This window comes from Carcharhinus amblyrhynchos, unplaced genomic scaffold (genome assembly GCF_965287045.1).
Source record: "Carcharhinus amblyrhynchos unplaced genomic scaffold, sCarAmb.v2.hapA scaffold_90, whole genome shotgun sequence".
NCBI classification, from domain to species: domain Eukaryota; kingdom Metazoa; phylum Chordata; class Chondrichthyes; order Carcharhiniformes; family Carcharhinidae; genus Carcharhinus; species Carcharhinus amblyrhynchos.
In genome coordinates this window covers 729351-748470 of record NW_027649830.1, presented here as the reverse complement: position 1 = coordinate 748470, position 19120 = coordinate 729351, and the positions used below count along the sequence as shown (strand labels likewise).

At 53.0% G+C, this 19120-nt stretch overlaps 1 protein-coding gene across 8 annotated transcripts in view; it reads right to left on the bottom strand.

The window, feature by feature from the left end:
- huwe1 (HECT, UBA and WWE domain containing E3 ubiquitin protein ligase 1) overlaps positions 1–19120 on the bottom strand; it is a 273934-nt gene that overhangs the window by 1145 nt on the left and 253669 nt on the right. For 6 of the 8 annotated variants that reach the window (XM_080182805.1, XM_080182807.1, XM_080182812.1 and 3 more), the window contains 13 exons: positions 18980–19112; positions 17461–17663; positions 16625–16752; positions 13848–13944; positions 13556–13714; positions 13036–13281; positions 11904–12021; positions 9342–9482; positions 6015–6302; positions 5508–5613; positions 4642–4759; positions 4283–4464; positions 606–796 (listed from right to left, as the gene is read on the bottom strand). In XM_080182805.1, the coding sequence (XP_080038931.1) occupies positions 606–796; positions 4283–4464; positions 4642–4759; positions 5508–5613; positions 6015–6302; positions 9342–9482; positions 11904–12021; positions 13036–13281; positions 13556–13714; positions 13848–13944; positions 16625–16752; positions 17461–17663; positions 18980–19112 (2110 nt within the window). The remainder of the gene's footprint in view (positions 1–605; positions 797–4282; positions 4465–4641; positions 4760–5507; positions 5614–6014; positions 6303–9341; positions 9483–11903; positions 12022–13035; positions 13282–13555; positions 13715–13847; positions 13945–16624; positions 16753–17460; positions 17664–18979; positions 19113–19120) is intronic. The other 2 variants (XM_080182808.1, XM_080182813.1) reach the window with 1 other exon arrangement.

Here is a 19120-nt window from a genome sequence, read left to right as displayed (position 1 = left end):
TGGTGACTGATACCATTAGGCTACAGGAGGAGCCCATCCAGGCTGGGAATGGGGAAGGTGCTGGGGAGGTGAAATCTAAACCAGACAGTGGGTGAAATTTACAGGGCATCAGGTTGGAACACTCTTCATTAATGGCAACTGATGATCCATCAATTCTCAGTTTTAAAAAATGCACGTGGTTAATTTTGTTAACTTGAGATATTAAAGGATGTGGGACAAATGTGGTGGGGAATACTGGGAGCTGTGTCTCACTGACTTTTCTCAAGGCGCTGAGTAGCTCCCTCTGCTCCTATGTCTGTCTCTCGTGTGAACACAGCATCAACATAGCTTCACACCATGGTTAAGACAAGGCAGAAGATAAACAAGGAAGATCTTGCCTTCCTCCAGCACCTCAGGACATTCCAACATGCTTCACAGCCAAGGCTGGCCCATTGTAGATACATGCCAAAGACAGCAACCAATTTGCACAAAGCAAGATCCCTGAGAACGATCAGATCTGGTTTTGTTTTTCTAAATTAAAGTGGGAGGGTTCCCACCTGGGTTCTCATCCGCCCCCAGCCTGGGTTTTAAAGTCTCATTCCCCCCACCCAGAGGTGAATCCTCACCAAGTGTGAGCCGACGGCAGCCTGTCGGTCGAACGATCGTCCCGGTGAATCTGGAACTTCTGGATGCCGTTCATTCCTTCTAGAGCCGCAAAGCCCTGGAGAGGGACCTTGGAGGTGCCGGTTACAAACTGTAGGAACTTGGCTCGGTCAGCCTGATCGAAGGAGCGCAGTGCCCGCCAGAACCACTGGATCTGTGGGGGTGGAACACACAGGAGAGACAAGAAACACATTTAATAGGATCGTGCACAGGGGGCAAGGGTAGCGGGGGATATTTGCCCAATTTCCTATTGCTCTGTCTCTGCCCCGAGGCGTCAAGAGAGGGGAAAGAGGCAACTAACACCCACTGCCACCGGAGGGACGATTCCCAGTGACTACATCTGCCCCAAGGGACTCCTGGAGGATCCAAAATACCCTGTCGCTCTCTGTAACTATATCAGTCACATTCCTGCTCACCACTTATAATCTCCCAATACAAACAAAAAGTACATATATAACACCAGCAGTAAAATACATACACACGACGGAAGGCCAAGGGCTAGGAGGAGGTTTATTAGATTTATCCCTGGAAAGAGCAGGTTGTTATATGAGGAAAGGTTGGACAGACTGGGCTTGTTTTCACTGGAGTTTAGAAATGAGAGTTTGAAAATTTGAGGCTGCCCTTTTAGGACAGAGAATCATGGAGGGTTTTACAAGCATGGAAACAGGCCCTCAAACGCAACTTGCCCACGCCACCCTTTTTTCAGCCCAAACTACTCCCCACTGCCCGCATTTGGCCCATATCCCTCAAAACCCATCTTACCCAAGTAACTACCTAAACGCTTTTTAAAGGACAAAATTGTACCTGCCTCTACTACTACCTCTGGCAGCTTGTTACAAAGGCTCACCACCCTCTGGACCCTTTTGATTCTCTCCCCCTCACCTCAAACCAGTGCCCTCTAGTTTTAGACTCCCCTACCTTTGGGAAAAGATATTGACTATCTAGCTGATCTATACCCCTCATTATTTTATAGAACGTTACAGCACAGCACAGGCCCTTTGGCCCTCAATGCTGTGCTGAGCTTTGTCCAAAACCAAGATCAGTCTATCCCACTCCCTATCATTCTGGTGTGCTCCATGTGCCTATCCAATAACCGCTTGAAAGTTCCTAAAGTGTCCGACTCCACTATCACAGCAGGCAGTGCATTCCACACTCCAACCACACTCTGAGTGAAGAATCTACCTCGGACATCCCTCCTATATCACCCACCATGAACCTTATAGTTATGCCTCCTAGTAACAGCTACATCCACTGAGGAAATAGTCTCTGCACGTCCACTCTATCAATCCCCCCTCATCATCTTATAAACCTCTATTAAGTTATCTCTCATCCTCCTCCGCTCCAAAGAGAAAAGCCCCAGCTCCCTCAACCTTTCCTCATAAGACCTACCCTCCAAACCAGGCAGCATCCTGGTAAATCTCCTCTGCACTCTCTCCAATGCTTCCACATCCTTCTTATAGTGAGGTGACCAGAACTGAACACAATATTCCAAATGCGGTCTCACCAACATCTGGTATAGTTGCAGCATAACCCCATGGCTCTTAAACTCAAACCCCCTGTTAATAAACACTAACACACTATGAGCCTTCTTCACGGCTCTATCCACTTGAGTGGCAACCTTCAGAGATCTGTGGATATGAACCCCAAGATCTCTCTGTTCCTCCACATTCTTCAGAACCCTGCCGTTGACCCTGTAATCTGCATTTATGTTTGTCCTACCAAAATGAATCATCTCACACTTATCAGGGTTAAATTCCATCTGTCACTTTTCAGCCCAGCTCTGCATCCTATTAATGTCTCTCTGCAGCCTACAAGAGCCCTTCACCTCATCCACTATTGCACCAATCTTGGTGTCATCAGTAAATTTACTAACCCACTCTTCAGCCCCCTCTTCCAAGTCATTGATAAAAATCACAAATAGCAGAGGACCCAGCACTGATCTCTGTGGTACACCGCTGGTAACTGGCCTCCAGTCTGAAAATTTTCCCTCCACCACCACGCTCTGTCTTCTGTGAGACAGCCAGTTACTTTCTTCATGAGCCTACCATGGGGAACCTTATCAAACGCCTTACTAAAATCCATGTGAATGACATCAACTGCTCTATCTTCATCTACACACTTAGTTACCTCCTCAAAGAATTCAATCAAATTTGTGAGGCAAGACTTACCCCTCACGAAACCATGCTGTCTATCCCAGTTTAAGCTGCATCTTTCCAAATGGTTATAATTCCTATCCCTCAGGACCTTTTCCATTAACTTACTGACCATCGGAGTAAGACTAACTGGCTTATAATTACCAGGGTCATTCCTACTTCCTTCCTTGAAGAGAGGAACAACATTCACCACTCTCCAATCCTCTGGCACTATCCTCATGGACAGTGAGGACACAAAGATCAAAGCCAAAAGCTCCACAATCTCATGCCTTGCCTTCCAAAGAATCCTAGGATGTATCCCATCTGGTCCAGGGTATTTGGCGACCCTCAGGTTTTTCAGAATTGCTAACACATCTTCCTTCAGAACATTTACCTCATCCATCCTATCAGTCTGTATCACACTCTCATCTTCAAAAACACAGCCCCTCTCCTTAGTGAACACTGAAGTATTCATTCAACGCCTCACCTATCTTTTCTGACTCCATGCACAAGTTCCCACTACTATCCTTGACCGGCCCTAACCTCACCCTGGTCATTCTTTTATTTCTCACATAAGAGTAAAAAGCCTTGGGGTTTTCCTTTATCTGACCCGCCAAGGGCTTCTCATGCCCCCTCCTAGCTCTCCTAAGCCCTCTTTTTAAACTCATTCCTTGCTACCTTGTAACCCTCAAGCAACCCAACTGAACCTTATTTTTTCAGCCTTACATACGCTTACTTTTCCTCTTGACAAGACATTCAACCTCTTTTGTGAAACCATGGTTCTCTCACTCGGCCATTTCCTCCCTGCCTGACAGGGACATATCATCCCCAAATCTCCTACGCTCCAGGGAAAAAAGTCCCAGTCTATTCAGCCTCTACTTATAACTCAATCCATCAAGTCCCATTAGCATCCTAGGAAATCTTTTCTGCACTCTTTCTAGTTTAATAATATTATTTCTATAATAGGGTGACCAGAAATGTACACAGTATTCCAAGTGTGGCCTTACCAATGTCTTGTACAACTTCAACAAGACGTCCCAACTCCTGTATTCAATGTTCTGACCGATGAAACCAAGCATGCTGAATGCCTTCTTCACCACACTGTCTGTGATCCCTTCATTACCCAACAATCTTCCATCATTCACCCTCTCATAACCTCTTCCCGTTTCCCCCTTGTCGGCTCTAGAGAAGAAACGTCCCATTTTTGGTGCTTTGACTGAATCACAACCTCTCAGTCCTGTTACATCATCCCTGTTCACCTTCACTGCAGCTCAGCCATGGTTTTGCACATGGCAAGCTGCAAGTGACAAAAACACATTCAGAGGAGTTTCATTTAGCTAAAGAGGAAGATTCAAAGGGACAATCTAAAAATTAAACAGGCTGAGACTTGGAAAAAGAAATGAATTGGGATATTTTGACGCATTGACAAATCTATTGAGATATTTGGAAGCGAAGGGCAGCCACTGCCAATAACACAGATAGATCAAGATGACTCCTCTATGTCCCACCTGTATGGAGTTAACCTGATACTTGTGGTATTCAGTGTTTGCTTTCAAGTCATCGATGTCGATGGTTGGTAAACCAGAAATAAGCAGCTCCAACTCCTGCTCTGTAAAGATTGAGATTAACCGTTTCGGGATAATCTCGTAGAATCCTTCCAAAAAGGCGGCCAGTTGTTTCCGGATTGCACCTTTCCCAAGAAATGAGAGAGAGAGAGAGAGAGGAAAGAAATGGTCAATCTGGCTTGAGATAAAGGCTTGCCGTCACCACCAGCCCATCATGGTCCAAATGCAGAGTATTTATTGACGTTTGGCCCCAGTCACCTCCTCATGCCCAGTGTGGGGAACAAAGCTTCTCTGTTACTCACCAGTCATCTTCATTTGACACACCAGATGCACATATTCCTTCTTGTTCTCTTCCGTCACGACAATGTGAGCACCGTTCGCCTTCAGTTCCCGTACCTCACACACTCCAAACTCTTGTACCTGCAATCACATTCACAAATTTGCCGTGAAAGATTTCATCCGTCTTTGAGGAAAGCTCGACTTAGCTCCAGACCCAACCCCCGCCCGCCTCCCCCACAAACTGCTGCAGGCCGGAAGGTGCAGCCACATTCAAATGGCATAGTGTGCAGAATATTTACAAGCTCGCGACTACCACAACAGATTACTCTCCAGACTCAGCAGTCTGGGTGGGATATGGAAGGGTGCAGGGAGCGACGGGGAGAGTGGGATTAGACTGGGTGGGATATTAAAGGGTGAGGGGAGTGAGGGGGGAGAGTGGGATTAGACTGGGTGGGATATTAAAGGGTGCGGGGAGTGAGGGGGAGAGTGGAATTAGACTGGGTGGGATATTAAAGGGTGTGGGGAGTGAGGGGGAGAGTGGGATTAGACTGGGTGGGATATTAAAGGGTGCGGGCGGTGAGGGGGAGAGTGGAATTAGACTGGGTGGGATATTAAAGGGTGCGGGGAGTGAGGGGGAGAGTGGAATTAGACTGGGTGGGATATTAAAGGGTGCGGGGAGTGAGGGGGAGAGTGGGATTAGACTGGGTGGGATATTAAAGGGTGCGGGGAGTGAGGGGGAGAGTGGGATTAGACTGGGTGGGATATTAAAGGGTGTGGGGAGTGAGGGGGGGGGAGGTGGATATTGAAGGGTGCGGGGAGTGAGGGGAAGGGCTGGGTGGGATATTGAAGGGTGCAGGCAGCGAGGGGAGAGTTGGAGGGATATTAATACCTCTGTACTGAAGGTGAGCTCATAACCCAGTGTAGAAACGTCATTTTCTAGCAGGTAAACCAGCCCTTGGTAAAAATGATAATCTTCACTCTCCATGTCTGTGTACCTGTAAGAGTCAGTAAGAAGTCTCATAACACCAGGTTAAAGTCCAATAAGTTTATTTGGTAGCAAACGCCTGTAAGAGAAACAAAGTTTACTTCCAGTTACTTCAAGTAAAAGAACACACACTCTCACGCTGCGCTCCTTGCTGTGCATCAGATGAAGCAGGACTAGGCCACTTGGCCCTCCAACTTGCACCCACATCACGGCTGATCTGACCGTGGCCTTAGTGACATCCCCCCAGTGGCTGGGATAATCTCTCTCCTGGACCAGAACAGGTTAGCTGCTCAGGACTGTTGCTTTGAGAGAGCTCACGTAGGTTGCTGCATCATCCCTACAACACTCTGAATGTACTTCACTTCTGGACATCCCGAGACCATGAGAAAAGTGAATCAAAAGCAGGCCTACCTGACTGATTTGCCAAGGATGTGTTTGTAGAAGGAGCGGGTAAAGTAGCACTCCAGCAAGCGGTTATCATATACCGCCTTTGCCACAATGCGGCCCACAAACTTGAAATAGCTGAGGTGGTTGGGGTTACAGTGCGACGAGGGGTTGATGGTGTATGTGACTCGGTCACCTGGTGAAGTCCTGAACAGTGCATACATGGGGTTGAACATTTCCCTGGAGATAATCATGTACCACTCGCGGAGCAGGCCTCCCGCATCCTGTCCCTCCTCCCCTTCAAACACAATGTACCTGCAAAACAAGACAGCCACGGTTAGATACAGAGACATGGGGAGTGGGACCCAGTGTGGATCAGCCTGCCTTCATCACCAACCCCTTCCCAACATCACCAAAACTGCATTCAGCAGGGGGAGGATGGAGGTGGACAAAGGAGCAGAGGAGGAGAAGTGGGTACCGCACACACATACACACAGAAGGGGGGGGGGACGGAAAGACACAAACTCAAACAAGGAGCGCGTGTGGGCTAAGGGGCTGGAGGGGGGGGCAGTCAGGGAGTGGAGGGGAGGAGGAGGAGGGAGGGAGGGAGGTCAGTCAGGGAAACGAGAGAGGGCGGGCTCGGAGGGAGGGGGGAGGGAGGGCGGGCTCGGAGGGAGGGGGGAGGGAGGGCGGGCTCGGAGGGAGGGGGGAGGGAGGGCGGGCTCGGAGGGAGGGGGGAGGGAGGGCGGGCTCGGAGGGAGGGGGGAGGGAGGGCGGGCTCGGAGGGAGGGGGGAGGGAGGGCGGGCTCGGAGGGAGGGGGGAGGGAGGGCGGGCTCGGAGGGAGGGGGGAGGGAGGGCGGGCTCGGAGGGAGGGGGGAGGGAGGGCGGGCTCGGAGGGAGGGGGGAGGGAGGGCGGGCTCGGAGGGAGGGCGGGCTCGGAGGGAGGGGGGAGGGAGGGCGGGCTCGGAGGGAGGGAGGGCGGGCTCGGGAGGGAGGGGGGAGGGAGGGCGGGCTCGGAGGGAGGGGGGAGGGAGGGCGGGCTCGGAGGGAGGGGGGAGGGAGGGCGGGCTCGGAGGGAGGGGGGAGGGAGGGCGGGCTCGGAGGGAGGGGGGAGGGAGGGCGGGCTCGGAGGGAGGGGGGAGGGAGGGCGGGCTCGGAGGGAGGGGGGAGGGAGGGCGGGCTCGGAGGGAGGGGGGAGGGAGGGCGGGCTGGGAGGGAGGGCGGGCTCGGAGGGAGGGGGGAGGGAGGGCGGGCTCGGAGGGAGGGGGGAGGGAGGGCGGGCTCGGAGGGAGGGGGGAGGGAGGGCGGGCTCGGAGGGAGGGGGGAGGGAGGGCGGGCTCGGAGGGAGGGGGGAGGGAGGGCGGGCTCGGAGGGAGGGGGGAGGGAGGGCGGGCTCGGAGGGAGGGGGGAGGGAGGGCGGGCTCGGAGGGAGGGGGGAGGGAGGGCGGGCTCGGAGGGAGGGGGGAGGGAGGGCGGGCTCGGAGGGAGGGGGGAGGGAGGGCGGGCTCGGAGGGAGGGGGGAGGGAGGGCGGGCTCGGAGGGAGGGGGGAGGGAGGGGGGGGGGGAGGGAGGGAGGGCTGGGAGGGAGGGGGGGAGGGAGGGAGGGCGGGGAGGGAGGGAGGGCTGGGAGGGAGGGGGGGGAGGGAGGGAGGGCTGGGAGGGAGGGGGGGGAGGGAGGGAGGGCTGGGAGGGAGGGGGGGGAGGGAGGGAGGGCTGGGGGGGAGGGAGGGAGGGCTGGGGGGGAGGGAGGGAGGGCTGGGAGGGAGGGGGGGGAGGGAGGGAGGGCTGGGAGGGAGTGGGGGAGGGAGGGCGGGCTGGGAGGGAGTGGGGGAGGGAGAGGGGGGAGGGAGAGGGGGGGAGGGAGGGAGGGCTGGGAGGGAGTGGGGGAGGGAGGGCGGGCTGGGAGGGAGGGCGGGCTGGGAGCGGGGGGGGGGAGGGAGGGCGGGCTCAGAGGGAGGGAGGGAGGGAGGGCGGGCGGGCTCAGAGGGAGGGAGGGCGGGCGGGCTCAGAGGGAGGGAGGGCGGGCGGGCTCAGAGGGAGGGAGGGCGGGCTCAGAGCGAGGGAGGGAGGGAGGGCTCAGAGGGAGGGAGGGAGGGAGGGAGGGCTCAGAGGGAGGAAGGGAGGGCGGGCTCAGAGGAAGGGAGGGCGGGCTCAGAGGAAGGGAGGGCGGGCTCAGAGGAAGGGAGGGCGGGCTCAGAGGAAGGGAGGGCGGGCTCAGAGGAAGGGAGGGCGGGCTCAGAGGAAGGGAGGGCGGGCTCAGAGGAAGGGGGGGGGAGGGGGAGGGGAGTGAGGGGGGCTGTGAAGGAGGGGGGAGGGAGGGGGGCTGTGAGGGAGGGGTGGAGTGAGGGAGGGGGGGAGGGGGGTGGAGTGAGGGAGGGGGGTGGAGTGAGGGAGGGGGGTGGAGTGAGGGAGGGGGTGGAGTGAGGGAGGGGGGTGGAGTGAGGGAGGGGGGTGGAGTGAGGGAGGGGGGTGGAGTGAGGGAGGGGGTGGAGTGAGGGAGGGGGGTGGAGTGAGGGAGGGGGGTGGAGTGAGGGAGGGGGGTGGAGTGAGGGAGGGGGGTGGAGTGAGGGAGGGGGGTGGAGTGAGGGAGGGGGGTGGAGTGAGGGAGGGGGGTGGAGTGAGGGAGGGGGGTGGAGTGAGGGAGGGGGGTGGAGTGAGGGAGGGGGTGGAGTGAGGGAGGGAGGGGGGGAGGGAGGGAGGGCTCAGAGGGAGGGGGGAGGAGGGCCAGAAGGAGGGAGTGGGGAGGTGGTGGCAAGCGGGAAGGGGGAGCAGAGGGCGTGGCGAGTGTGGAGCAGGGGGCGGGCAGAGGGGAGGGGGGCAGAGGAAGAGAGAGAGGGGTTGCTGGGGAGGGGGGGGTTGAAAGGGAAGTGGGCAGGTCAGAAGGAGGAGGGACGGCCAGAGTACGGGGTGGGCAGAGGGAGGGGGATGGCTATTGGGATTGGGGTGAGGAGTCCTTGCTACCTCTTTCAAACCCACCCTGGGGTAAATGGATACACCCCACTGAGTGCAACATCTCCCACTGGAATTCAGTGGTACAGAGCAGTGTGCTCTTTCCCAGCCCCTCAGCCTTCCCTGGAGCCAAGGAGCTCAGTCTGGTTAGTGGGTGGATAAAGCTCACATCAGGAGTTGAGATCTGTTCACAGCAGGAACTGTGAATGGATTAACTCACTGGGAAGAGAGTCTTCAGCTTTGACCACCTCCAACAGCAGCAGCAATGTTAACAGCTGCTCTGTTAAGTTCGATACATGGCCCCTGCCAAACAGCCACCAAAGCTCCAGTTTATCTGACAGTTTCTTGCTCTGCAAGGAGAAAGATTTATAAAAAGCTGCCAGCTGAAGGGATTGTGTCCTTACAGCCTGTTCTTCATCTCCTCAGGGGATTTCCTGTGCAGCTCCCGGTACGAGTCCTCAAAGACGTGGTCCCTCCGCACGTGTACCGCTAAATCCTCCTTGCGGATGCCTTCGTCTAAACGCTCCAACTCCTGACGGAAGTACCTGGGCCAAAGAAAGCAGGGCAGGCAGATCAGCAAATGGGTGACAATCTACCTGTGGTGGGGCTAGTGCTGTGTGGATCTGAGGGGAACTCAAACCAGGTTCAGGAGCCCAACATTCAAACTGGGAGAGAGAGAGAAAGCACAGATACCCTCCTCCATCCGTAGCACTCCAGAAGCATTGGGGCCCAGGTCCTGACAACACCAATACTAACTGGGTATTACAGTGGTTAGTGCTGCTGCTTCACAGCACCAGGGCCCAGGCTCAACTCCAGACTGGGTCACTGTGTGGAGTTTGCACATTCTCCTTGTGTCCGTGTGGGTTTCCTCTGGGTGCTCCAGTTTCCCCCCCACACTCCAAAGATGTGCAGGTTAGGTGGATTGGCCATGCTACATTCCAAGATGTGTAGGTTAGGGGGCTTAGCAATGTAAATATGTGGGGTTACTAGGTAATGCAAGGGATGGACCTGGGTAAGATACTCGGTAGGAGAGTCGGTACAGACTCGATGGGATGAACGGCCTCTGTCTGCGCATAGGGAATTTACAAATAATTAGACACAGGGAGTATTAACGAGCCAGGGCCCACTACCAGGCGATGGTCGTCTAATAGGACTTCCCCCAACTGTTGTCAGTGAACAAATTGCAACCCAAATACAGGAAAAGGCAGTTCACTGGAAATCTGTTCCCACCTCAGGTTCGGTCAGCTTGTCCCTTCTGCAGTTTTGGACGTCTCCAACTTCCCCCAGATCTGCCTGAGCCCAGTGACAGTGGGTTAGGATGGGGAGAACTGCAGCCCCTCCAGCACCCCCTGAATCTTACCCAGATGGTCAGAACTCAGGCAAATCTGCAGAAGGTAGGCACTAGCATGACTGCCGACACCCGCTGACACTGCCCAGCTCACCAGCCCTCCCCCTTTTCCAGTGATGCTCTTCAGCTTAAGGGGAGTACTGAGGACCCTGGCCGATGTCTCTTTCTCTTACACCCTGTGGCAACACCGCAATCTCTCCCCCCTCCTGGCCAAGGCAACATCTTAGTTGCCCGCAGGGTTGAGTGCATGGGCAAAGCTCGGGTAACTTGTGAGCACAACCGTTGGTCAGGTATAGCTGTGCCCAGAATCCCATCCCAACGTCGGAAGTTTGAATCTGACCTCAGACAGTCCAGCAATTCAGAATCAGCTGAAATAAATAAATACACTATTTTCAGATGTAAACCATGGTGAAACTATCAGATTGCTGTTTAAAAAATATAACCCAACTGACTCACAAATACCCCATAGAGACAGAAACCTGGCATCCTTACCCCATGCCACAGAAACACGTAGAAACAGAGAAAAGAGGAGCAGAAGGAGGCCATTTGGCTCTTCGAGCCTGCTCCACCATTCAACATGATCAAGGCTGACCATCTAACTCTATATCCTGATCCCATCCACCCCCCCACCACATCCCTTGATAGCTTTAGCCCCCAGAGATATATCTAACTCCCCCTTGAAAGTACACAATGTTTTGGCCTCAACTGCTTTTTGTGGTAGTGAAATCCACAGGCTGACCACTCTCTGGGTGAAGACATTTCTCCTCATCTCTGTCCTAAATGGGTTACCCTGTATCCTCAGGCTGTGACCCTTGGTTCTAGACTTCTCCACCATCAGGAACATCCTTCATACATCTCCCTATCTAGTCCTGTTAGGTTTCTATGAGATTCCCCTAATTTTTCCAAATTCCAGCAAATTCAATCCTAACCAACTCAATCCCTCATACGTCAGTCCCACCATCCTAGGAATCAGCCTGGTAAACCTTTGCTGTGCTCCCTCTATAGCAAGGACATCCTTCCTCAGATAAGGAGACCAAAACTGTACACAATACTCCAGGTGTGGCCTCACAAACGTCCTGTACAATTGCAGTAAAACGTCCCTATCCCTGCACTCAAATCCTCTCACTATGAAGGTCAACCTAGCCTTTTCCTTCTTTACTGCCTGCTGTACCTGCACAATTACTGTCACCGACTGCTGTATGAGGACACCCCGGTCTCATTTATTACTACATGTTTGACTCTGAACATACCCCTTCAAGTGGTCCCTATGAGTCCCTCGGTGTACTAGCACCACATCCCTGTTGGAAAGAGAATATAAAAGGTGGGCAATAAATGCAGCGTTGCCCACATCCAGGGAATGAATTAGGAATTTCAAACAAAGGGCGCAGGGCACCAATGAAATGGGGTTTCAGAGTATCCGAATCAACAGGGATGGCACCCCTCGACTGAGCTTCAGTGGGGTGAGACAAGCAGAAAGGCCTCTGCCAAAAGGTTCAATGGTTAAAGGGCGACAAAATTGAAGCCCCGTGGCCAACCAGAGGTTTTTCCAGGCATCCATCCCCGAGTTTGCTTTCACAGGAGCAAAGTGTCAGAAGTCAAGTGCTCGCCGAGAACCTACTTGCGTTTGACATCAAAGTCGAGGATCCGAATGTAATCCACGAGGACGGCAAAAGGGCCGTCTGCCAGGTGTGTGGTGGACTGACGCAGAATCTGGTTCAGCACCGTTCGATGGGTTTCTAAAAATACGTAAACAAGATAGGCACAGAAAGTTTAAGCAAATAACATTTCAGACCTGAATCTGAGGAATCACTTTTAAGACTGATTTTTTTATTGGAGGGAAGAAGTGATGTGAATGCACCTTCCAAGAGTGGAGACACAGCAATATTTCCCATTGTTTACATTAGGACATATGAGGGTGACATACAGAGTAAAGCTCCCTCTACACTGTCCCCCCCATCAAACACTCCCAGGACAGGTACAGCACAGGGTTAGATACAGAGTAAAGCTCACTCTACACCGTCCCCATCAAACACTCCCAGGACAGGTACAGCACGGGGTTAGATACAGAGTAAAGCTCACTCTACACCGTCCCCATCAAACACTCCCAGGACAGGTACAGCACGGGGTTAGATACAGAGTAAAGCTCACTCTACACCGTCCCCATCAAACACTCCCAGGACAGGTACAGCACGGGGTTAGATACAGAGTAAAGCTCCCTCTACACTGTCCCCCCATCAAACACTCCCAGGACAGGTACAGCACGGGGTTAGATACAGAGTAAAGCTCCCTCTACACTGTCCCCCCCCATCAAACACTCCCAGGACAGGTACAGCACGGGGTTAGATACAGAGTAAAGCTCCCTCTACACCGTCCCCATCAAACACTCCCAGGACAGGGACAGCACGGGGTTAGATACAGAGTAAAGCTCCCTCTACACTGTCCCCCCACATCAAACACTCCCAGGACAGGTACAGCATGGGGTTAGATACAGAGTAAAGCTCCCTCTACACCGTCCCCATCAAACACTCCCAGGACAGGGACAGCACGGGGTTAGATACAGAGTAAAGCTCCCTCTACACTGTCCCCCCATCAAACACTCCCAGGACAGGTACAGCATGGGGTTAGATACAGAGTAAAGCTCCCTCTACACTGTCCCTCCATCAAACACTCCCAGGACAGATACAGCACAGGGTTAGATACAGAGTAGCACTCATTTGGAAACACAGCGATGTTCTGGTCCCTTCACTTACCTGCAAAGCGTAGGAACTTCTGTGTGTCTGGAGGCAGGTTGGAGGAGATGTGCATTGATGAGGGTTCGCGGGAGAAGAATGGGTCCAAGGAGGAAGGTGTTGCTGGGGTAACAGGGGCAGGCGAGAGTGGTGGTGCCTCATCCTTGATGTGGGCCAGCTGGCTTTCCCGTGTATCTCGCACGGGTGGTTTGCTCTCCCTCTCGGTTGCGTGGACAAGGAAAAAGGCCTCAACTGCAGGCTGCAAAACTGCAGAGCGAGGGAGGTGGGGGACAGACAAGGAAGGGGAGGGGGGGGGGGGGAGAGACAAGGACGGAGAAGGGCCAAAGGTGGCAGGGAGGGCAAAAGGGGGGGACGGAGGAAGGGGGGGACAATGGGGTAGAGGGGGAAAGAGAGTAAGAGAGACTCTATCAGTACCAGAGAATGCTACTCAGACACGAGAATTTATTTTCTGACAGTGATTGATCCTTGCTATTCCCTCCTGGGGAAGCAGGAATGTAACCTGCACCCCATCCCAGCTCACCCAGGACTGCGTGTTGATCATGTGACTCCTCCAGCTCCTTCAGGCACTCGCCCAGCATGTCCCACAGCTCATCCAGGCTTAGCTGCTCACTCAGCAGCGGCAACTCAGGTAGCTTCTCTTCTTCCTTCTCCTTCTCGTTCGCTTGGCTTCCCTCTGAACCTGCCCGCGACAACCAACAGAGACAAAAGCTGTTCCAGTCACGCCATACAATTTCCAAAATCAAATCAATCAGTCTGGGCTTGGCGGGGCAGCTAGGGCCACTCAGTCACTCCAAACCTCTTTTCACACCTACCCAGTGATAGTGACTCCTGGGCAGCGGGCGACGGCTGGTCCACATCCATGGGAGACTCGTCTCTTCTGGAAGCTCCTTCTGCCGGGTTCGTCTCAGACTTTAAGTGGGAAAAAGGAAAAGAGAAAAGAAAAGCAAAAATAATAGAAGGGATCACCAGGAAGGCGTGAATGAGATCTCGTTGGGGGAAGCAGTATGGTTTGCTGCTAGTTTGGGCTCAATGTTTAACACAGAGCTGGGGATCAGTGACCAGTGCACAGCAGAATCAGGAGGACAGTCTATCCTCATCCACTTCAAACTGACTCTCACCCCGAGACACAGAGAAACAACTTTATCAGCCTGACTTCGGGATCAAGTGACCTTCACTCCCTCATTCCAAATGCACGCCTATTCTATTCTGTGTCCAAATACAAACTCACTGCCCCATCTCTCCCTCTGAGCCACTGACTGCTGCACCTCCCCCACCCCACTATTCCCCTGCAGCAAATTCTAATTCTCCTGCTCCTCTTTCTGCTGTTTGACAGCATGTGCTTTCACACAAAGTCAGACAGTGGCACAGCCTCACCCTGCACCAAAAAGAACGTCTTGCATTCCTGCAGCAAATTTCCGTGACCCTGAACATCCCAAAGCCTGTCAGGTTCAATCGTCATAAACTAGGTAACAAGGTGGTTCAATGAGGGCCTGCATGGGATTCTTGTGGGCACAGACTCAGTGGCTGAATGGCCTCCTTTTGCCCTGTAGGGATTCTGTGATTCTGCAACATAATTCACCTTGGTGATGGAGGGGTAATTACTGTCCAGGGGAACAGAGAACATACCCTACCAACAGCCCTGCCCTACTGCCCATCTTGGAAACTCGATCCCCTGTGGAGGCTCGACGGGGGGCCCAGCTTAACATTTGAAGCTCCTTTTAGTCGTGATTTTCTTGGACTGTGAAACAGTAATCAGGGGAAAGCGCCTCTTTTTTTTTATTCATTTTGGGAGATGGGGGGGGGGGCAGCGTTTATTGCCCATCCCTAGTTGCCCTTGTATTGAGTGGTTTGCCAGGCCACTTTAGAGGGCAGTTGAGAGTCACCCACATTGCTGTGGCTCTGGAGTCACATGTAGGCCAGGCTGGGTAAGGACGGCAGATTTCCTTCCCTAAAGGAATTAGATGGGTTTTTCCAACAATCAACAATGGTTTCATGGTCACCAGTAGATTCTCAATTCCAGGTTATCTTACTGAATTCAAATTCCACCGTCTGCTGCGGCGGGATTCGAATCTGGTTCCCCAGAATATTAGCTGAATTAATACACTGGGCCATCACTCGCTCTTGCATTCAACAAAGCTCTCCCACGGTTGTACAAATGAAATGCTCAATGTAACAATGCTGATTACTAAGTTGCTGGTGTCTGTCCTCTGCTAAACTGTTGTATGACATATAAAACCCTCCCCCCTGCAGCACAGTCTGCACGTTAACCCATTCAACTAGAGTTCCACCGTCATCATTCCCCAAAAGGAACAACTGCTCACAGTTGGCTGGGTGAAGAAGAGAGGACTTGCAAAGCACGCACAATGACACCCAGCTGAGCCAGGTACAAGCAGCCAGATGCTAAAATAAATTAGAAGGGGCTGGTTAGCTGAAGATAGCGTACGCATAGCAAAACAAACTCAACAACTTAGTAACACACAGGGATTGGGCCAGGTTTCCAACCCTGAAACCTTGTGCAGTCACAAGGAAGCACCGTAAATCCCATCAACCCCAAATCTTGAGCCAGGGAAGCTGATTTACCAGAAGCTGTGCTGGCAAAAGTCATTCACCTGACGAAGGGACTAACTCCGAAAGCTAGTGAGTTACTATCAATCGGTTGGACTTAAACCTGGTGTTGTCAGACTTTTTACTGGCAAAAAGGGTACAGGGCAAAGAGAGCTCAGATCAAAGGGGAAGGGAAATCACAGCAAGTTTGTGGGATGGTTACTGCAACACGTTTGCTAATGGTGATGAGGAAGAGTACAGAGAGGGTTCGACTACACTGCAGCTTTTCCACGCTCTGTAGGATTACTTCACGCGGAGATACCCCTGGAGATTCCTCAGTGCCGCACACTATTCAGCCTGACATTGCCCGCAGCAGCCCACTAACTTGAGAGAGAGGAGGAGAGATGGGGCCAAGGTTAGTTACAAAGTAAGTGCATTGTGTGAAAGGGCAGGAACTAAATGTTGGTGTGATGTGACTGGGAGAAGGTCAGGCGTGGCAGTCATGCTCACTGTCTCCAGACTGCATATCGTCACATACCACTTGTGTGGGGCTGGGGGAGGTGTGTGTGTGTGTGTGGAAAAGGCCAGGGTGGGGGGTGGAGGGATTAGGAGGGACAGGACATGTGAGGTAGGGAGGAGAGGCCCAGCTAATATCAAATCTTTGGATCCTAGTCTATCAGATAGATGTTGCTCTCCACTACATTGCCAGATAAAAGAGGACAAGGCCAAAGGCCAGTTCACGTATATCTCTCTGACTGAGCAAAGAACTGGCCTAGGACGAGGCAGCTGATACCATGATGATGGCAGAGAGAGCTGGAGCTCTGAGGGGTTGAGACAGCACTCCCCTGGGGGTGGGGGGTCAGTAACTGGAAAAAGGTTAGTGACTAAGATACTCAACATCAAAACAGATTCAAATGTTAATCATGGAGCAGTCTGAAGGGAAACAAAAATCAAATCATGCACAACAATTAATAACGGAACTAAAGTTTGAAAGGAGAAACTAAAACCACAAGTGCCCTGCAAGCGGCACAGGCATCATGCTAACCATGGCTGATTGCTGTTGTCTTCTGGCCCGTTGGCCCTCACGTACCATTTGTATGATGGCGTCTGCCTCAGCCTCCAGCTGCCGTACAGCTGCCTGAATACTACTCGCCGAGCCCATTGTTGAGGTCCCTGAGAAATGGAGACAGAGGACGGGGGGGGAGGGAGAGAGAGAGAGGGGAAGGAAGGCAGAGAGAGAAAATGATGTGAGTTTCTCCACAAGATGGTGCCACCCTCCTGCCAAACAAAAGACCCCTTTCCCTCTCTGAGCTATTCTGCTGCTCCGGAGATTAATACTGTCACAACTGTGTAATATGAACAAGGGGCAGGAGGAAGCTATTCAGCCTCTCGAGCCTGCTCTGCCATTTGGTAAGACCATGGCTGACCTGTATTCCCCCACCTCACCCTGATCACCTGTCCTCTACCCCCCCTCCCCAACCCACTGACCAAGAATCTGCCCATCTCCCCCTTAAAAATATTCAAGGATTCAGCTTCCCCCGCCTTCTCAGGGGGAGAGTTACAGAGATCCACCACCCTTTCACAGGAAATCATTCTCACCTCCCTTATTATCCCCCCGTCCCAGTTCCAGATTCACTCCCTCCACACCCATTCTGTTATGACCCGTCAGGATGCTATGTGATGTTGTCGGTGAGTGTAGACTGAAGGTGAAACCCTATCTCTGGGCAAACACGTTCGCACACTGCTGGTGTCCCATCCAGAAAGCATCTCGAATGCACAGACACACAGTTTATAGATTTATCGCCATATGCAATGGTGCTTGTCCAATTGCAAACCACGCCCTAACCAACCCCTTCCCCTCCCAGACCCCAATGCTTGTACCTAGCCTTCCCGTCTCCTTGGCCTTCTTGTTTGCCCGCCGGGTAGCATCCCGCAGCTGGATGATGACCTGCAGGATGCGGAGGAAGAATTTCTGGGTGGAGGTCTTGGATGTCAACATCGACATGGAGGGTAACTGGAGCTCTCGGCCCCCCAGCGGCCGCTTGTGAGAGGCCACGATGACCACGTTCTCCGCAGTGTCAAACCTAGAAACCGGACATGGGGCAAAACTGCTTCATTTACAACTCCCAGAAGCTCCTTTCCCACCCCAAACCCCCACCCACCAGCCAAACCCAACCCAACCCCCACCCAACTCAACCCTGACCCCCCACCCCGACCTAACCCAACAGTGAAAAGGCCATGGTTTTGAGGCCCTCACTCGGGACCTGATGCTGTCACTGCAGTCAGCGTGCAAAGTATTAGTGGGGTGGAGGGTGGAGGGTTTGAAACGCAGGACCATGTCTATCTGTTCACGTGAGTTTAAGAAAGCAAATCTGGTGTCTTGATCGATATTTAACCCCACAAGAATGGGTGAACTATCCGTGCTTATTTTTCTTTTTTTGGGGGGGTGGGTGGGTGGGAGGGGCTTCTTGCTGCACATAAACTGGGGTTTTTGGGCACTGGTCTGCTAGTGAGCAGTAGCTACATTGCAAAGAAACATTTATTGGGCACTGAGGGGCCATGCCCAGGGCCAGGGGAGACAACAAATGCCTTGTCCTTTCGTGGCCTCACTGTGGTGTGGAAAAACAGAAGTGCATTTCTCAAATACTTTTCACAGCTTTGAGACATCCCCAAGCAATGATTTCACAAATGTGATGACCAGTTACAGAGCAAACCTGACTCCGATCAATGGGAGACTGTGGCCTAGCGAGGAATATTACAGGACTAGTAATCCCAAGGCCCAGGCAAGTCCTCTGGGACACAAGGGTTCAAATCCCCACCCCCACTGGCAGCAGGGAGTGGAATTTAAATCCAATTGATAACAATCTGGAATATAAAGCTAGTCTCTATAACGGTGACCGAATAATTACTGACTGTTTTATAAAAAGCATTCGGTTCACTAATGGCCCCTTAGGGAACAGAATCTGCTGTCCTTACTCGACACCTAACTCCAGGCCCACAGCAATGCCGATCTCGTCAGCGACTCCCATCCCATGAAAGAATAAAAGAAAAGGATGACCTACTCTGGGCCACGTCAGTGGAGGATGGTGGGGGAAGGTCCATGCAGACATTGCTAGCACCACACTCACGTCAGCCTAGGTATCTGTGTGTGCGTCGAGAGAGTGGGGCTCAAACCAACAAACTCCTGACTCAGATGGTGTGAATGATACCCACTGAGCCATGCCAGTTACCGCTGGTTCTGAGCTGGCACAGAATTATCACTTCATCAAGCCCAGCCTCTCACCAGCCCACCTGGCCCAGCTCGCTCAGGTTCAGCAGACCAACTTTTACACACCCAGCAGTGCCCAGAGTGGGGCAGGACACAAGCTTTTTGCTCAGGGTGGAGGGGGTGCAACCTTACCTGCTCTGCATCTTTCCTTTTAACTTGGTCAGCTGAGGGTGGTCGTCTGGTGTCCCTTCGGGTGACTGGCCGTCAGAGTGCGCTCTCCTCTGCTGCTCCAGGTTGTACTCCCGCAGCTCAGCTAATAAAGTACCTGCGTGC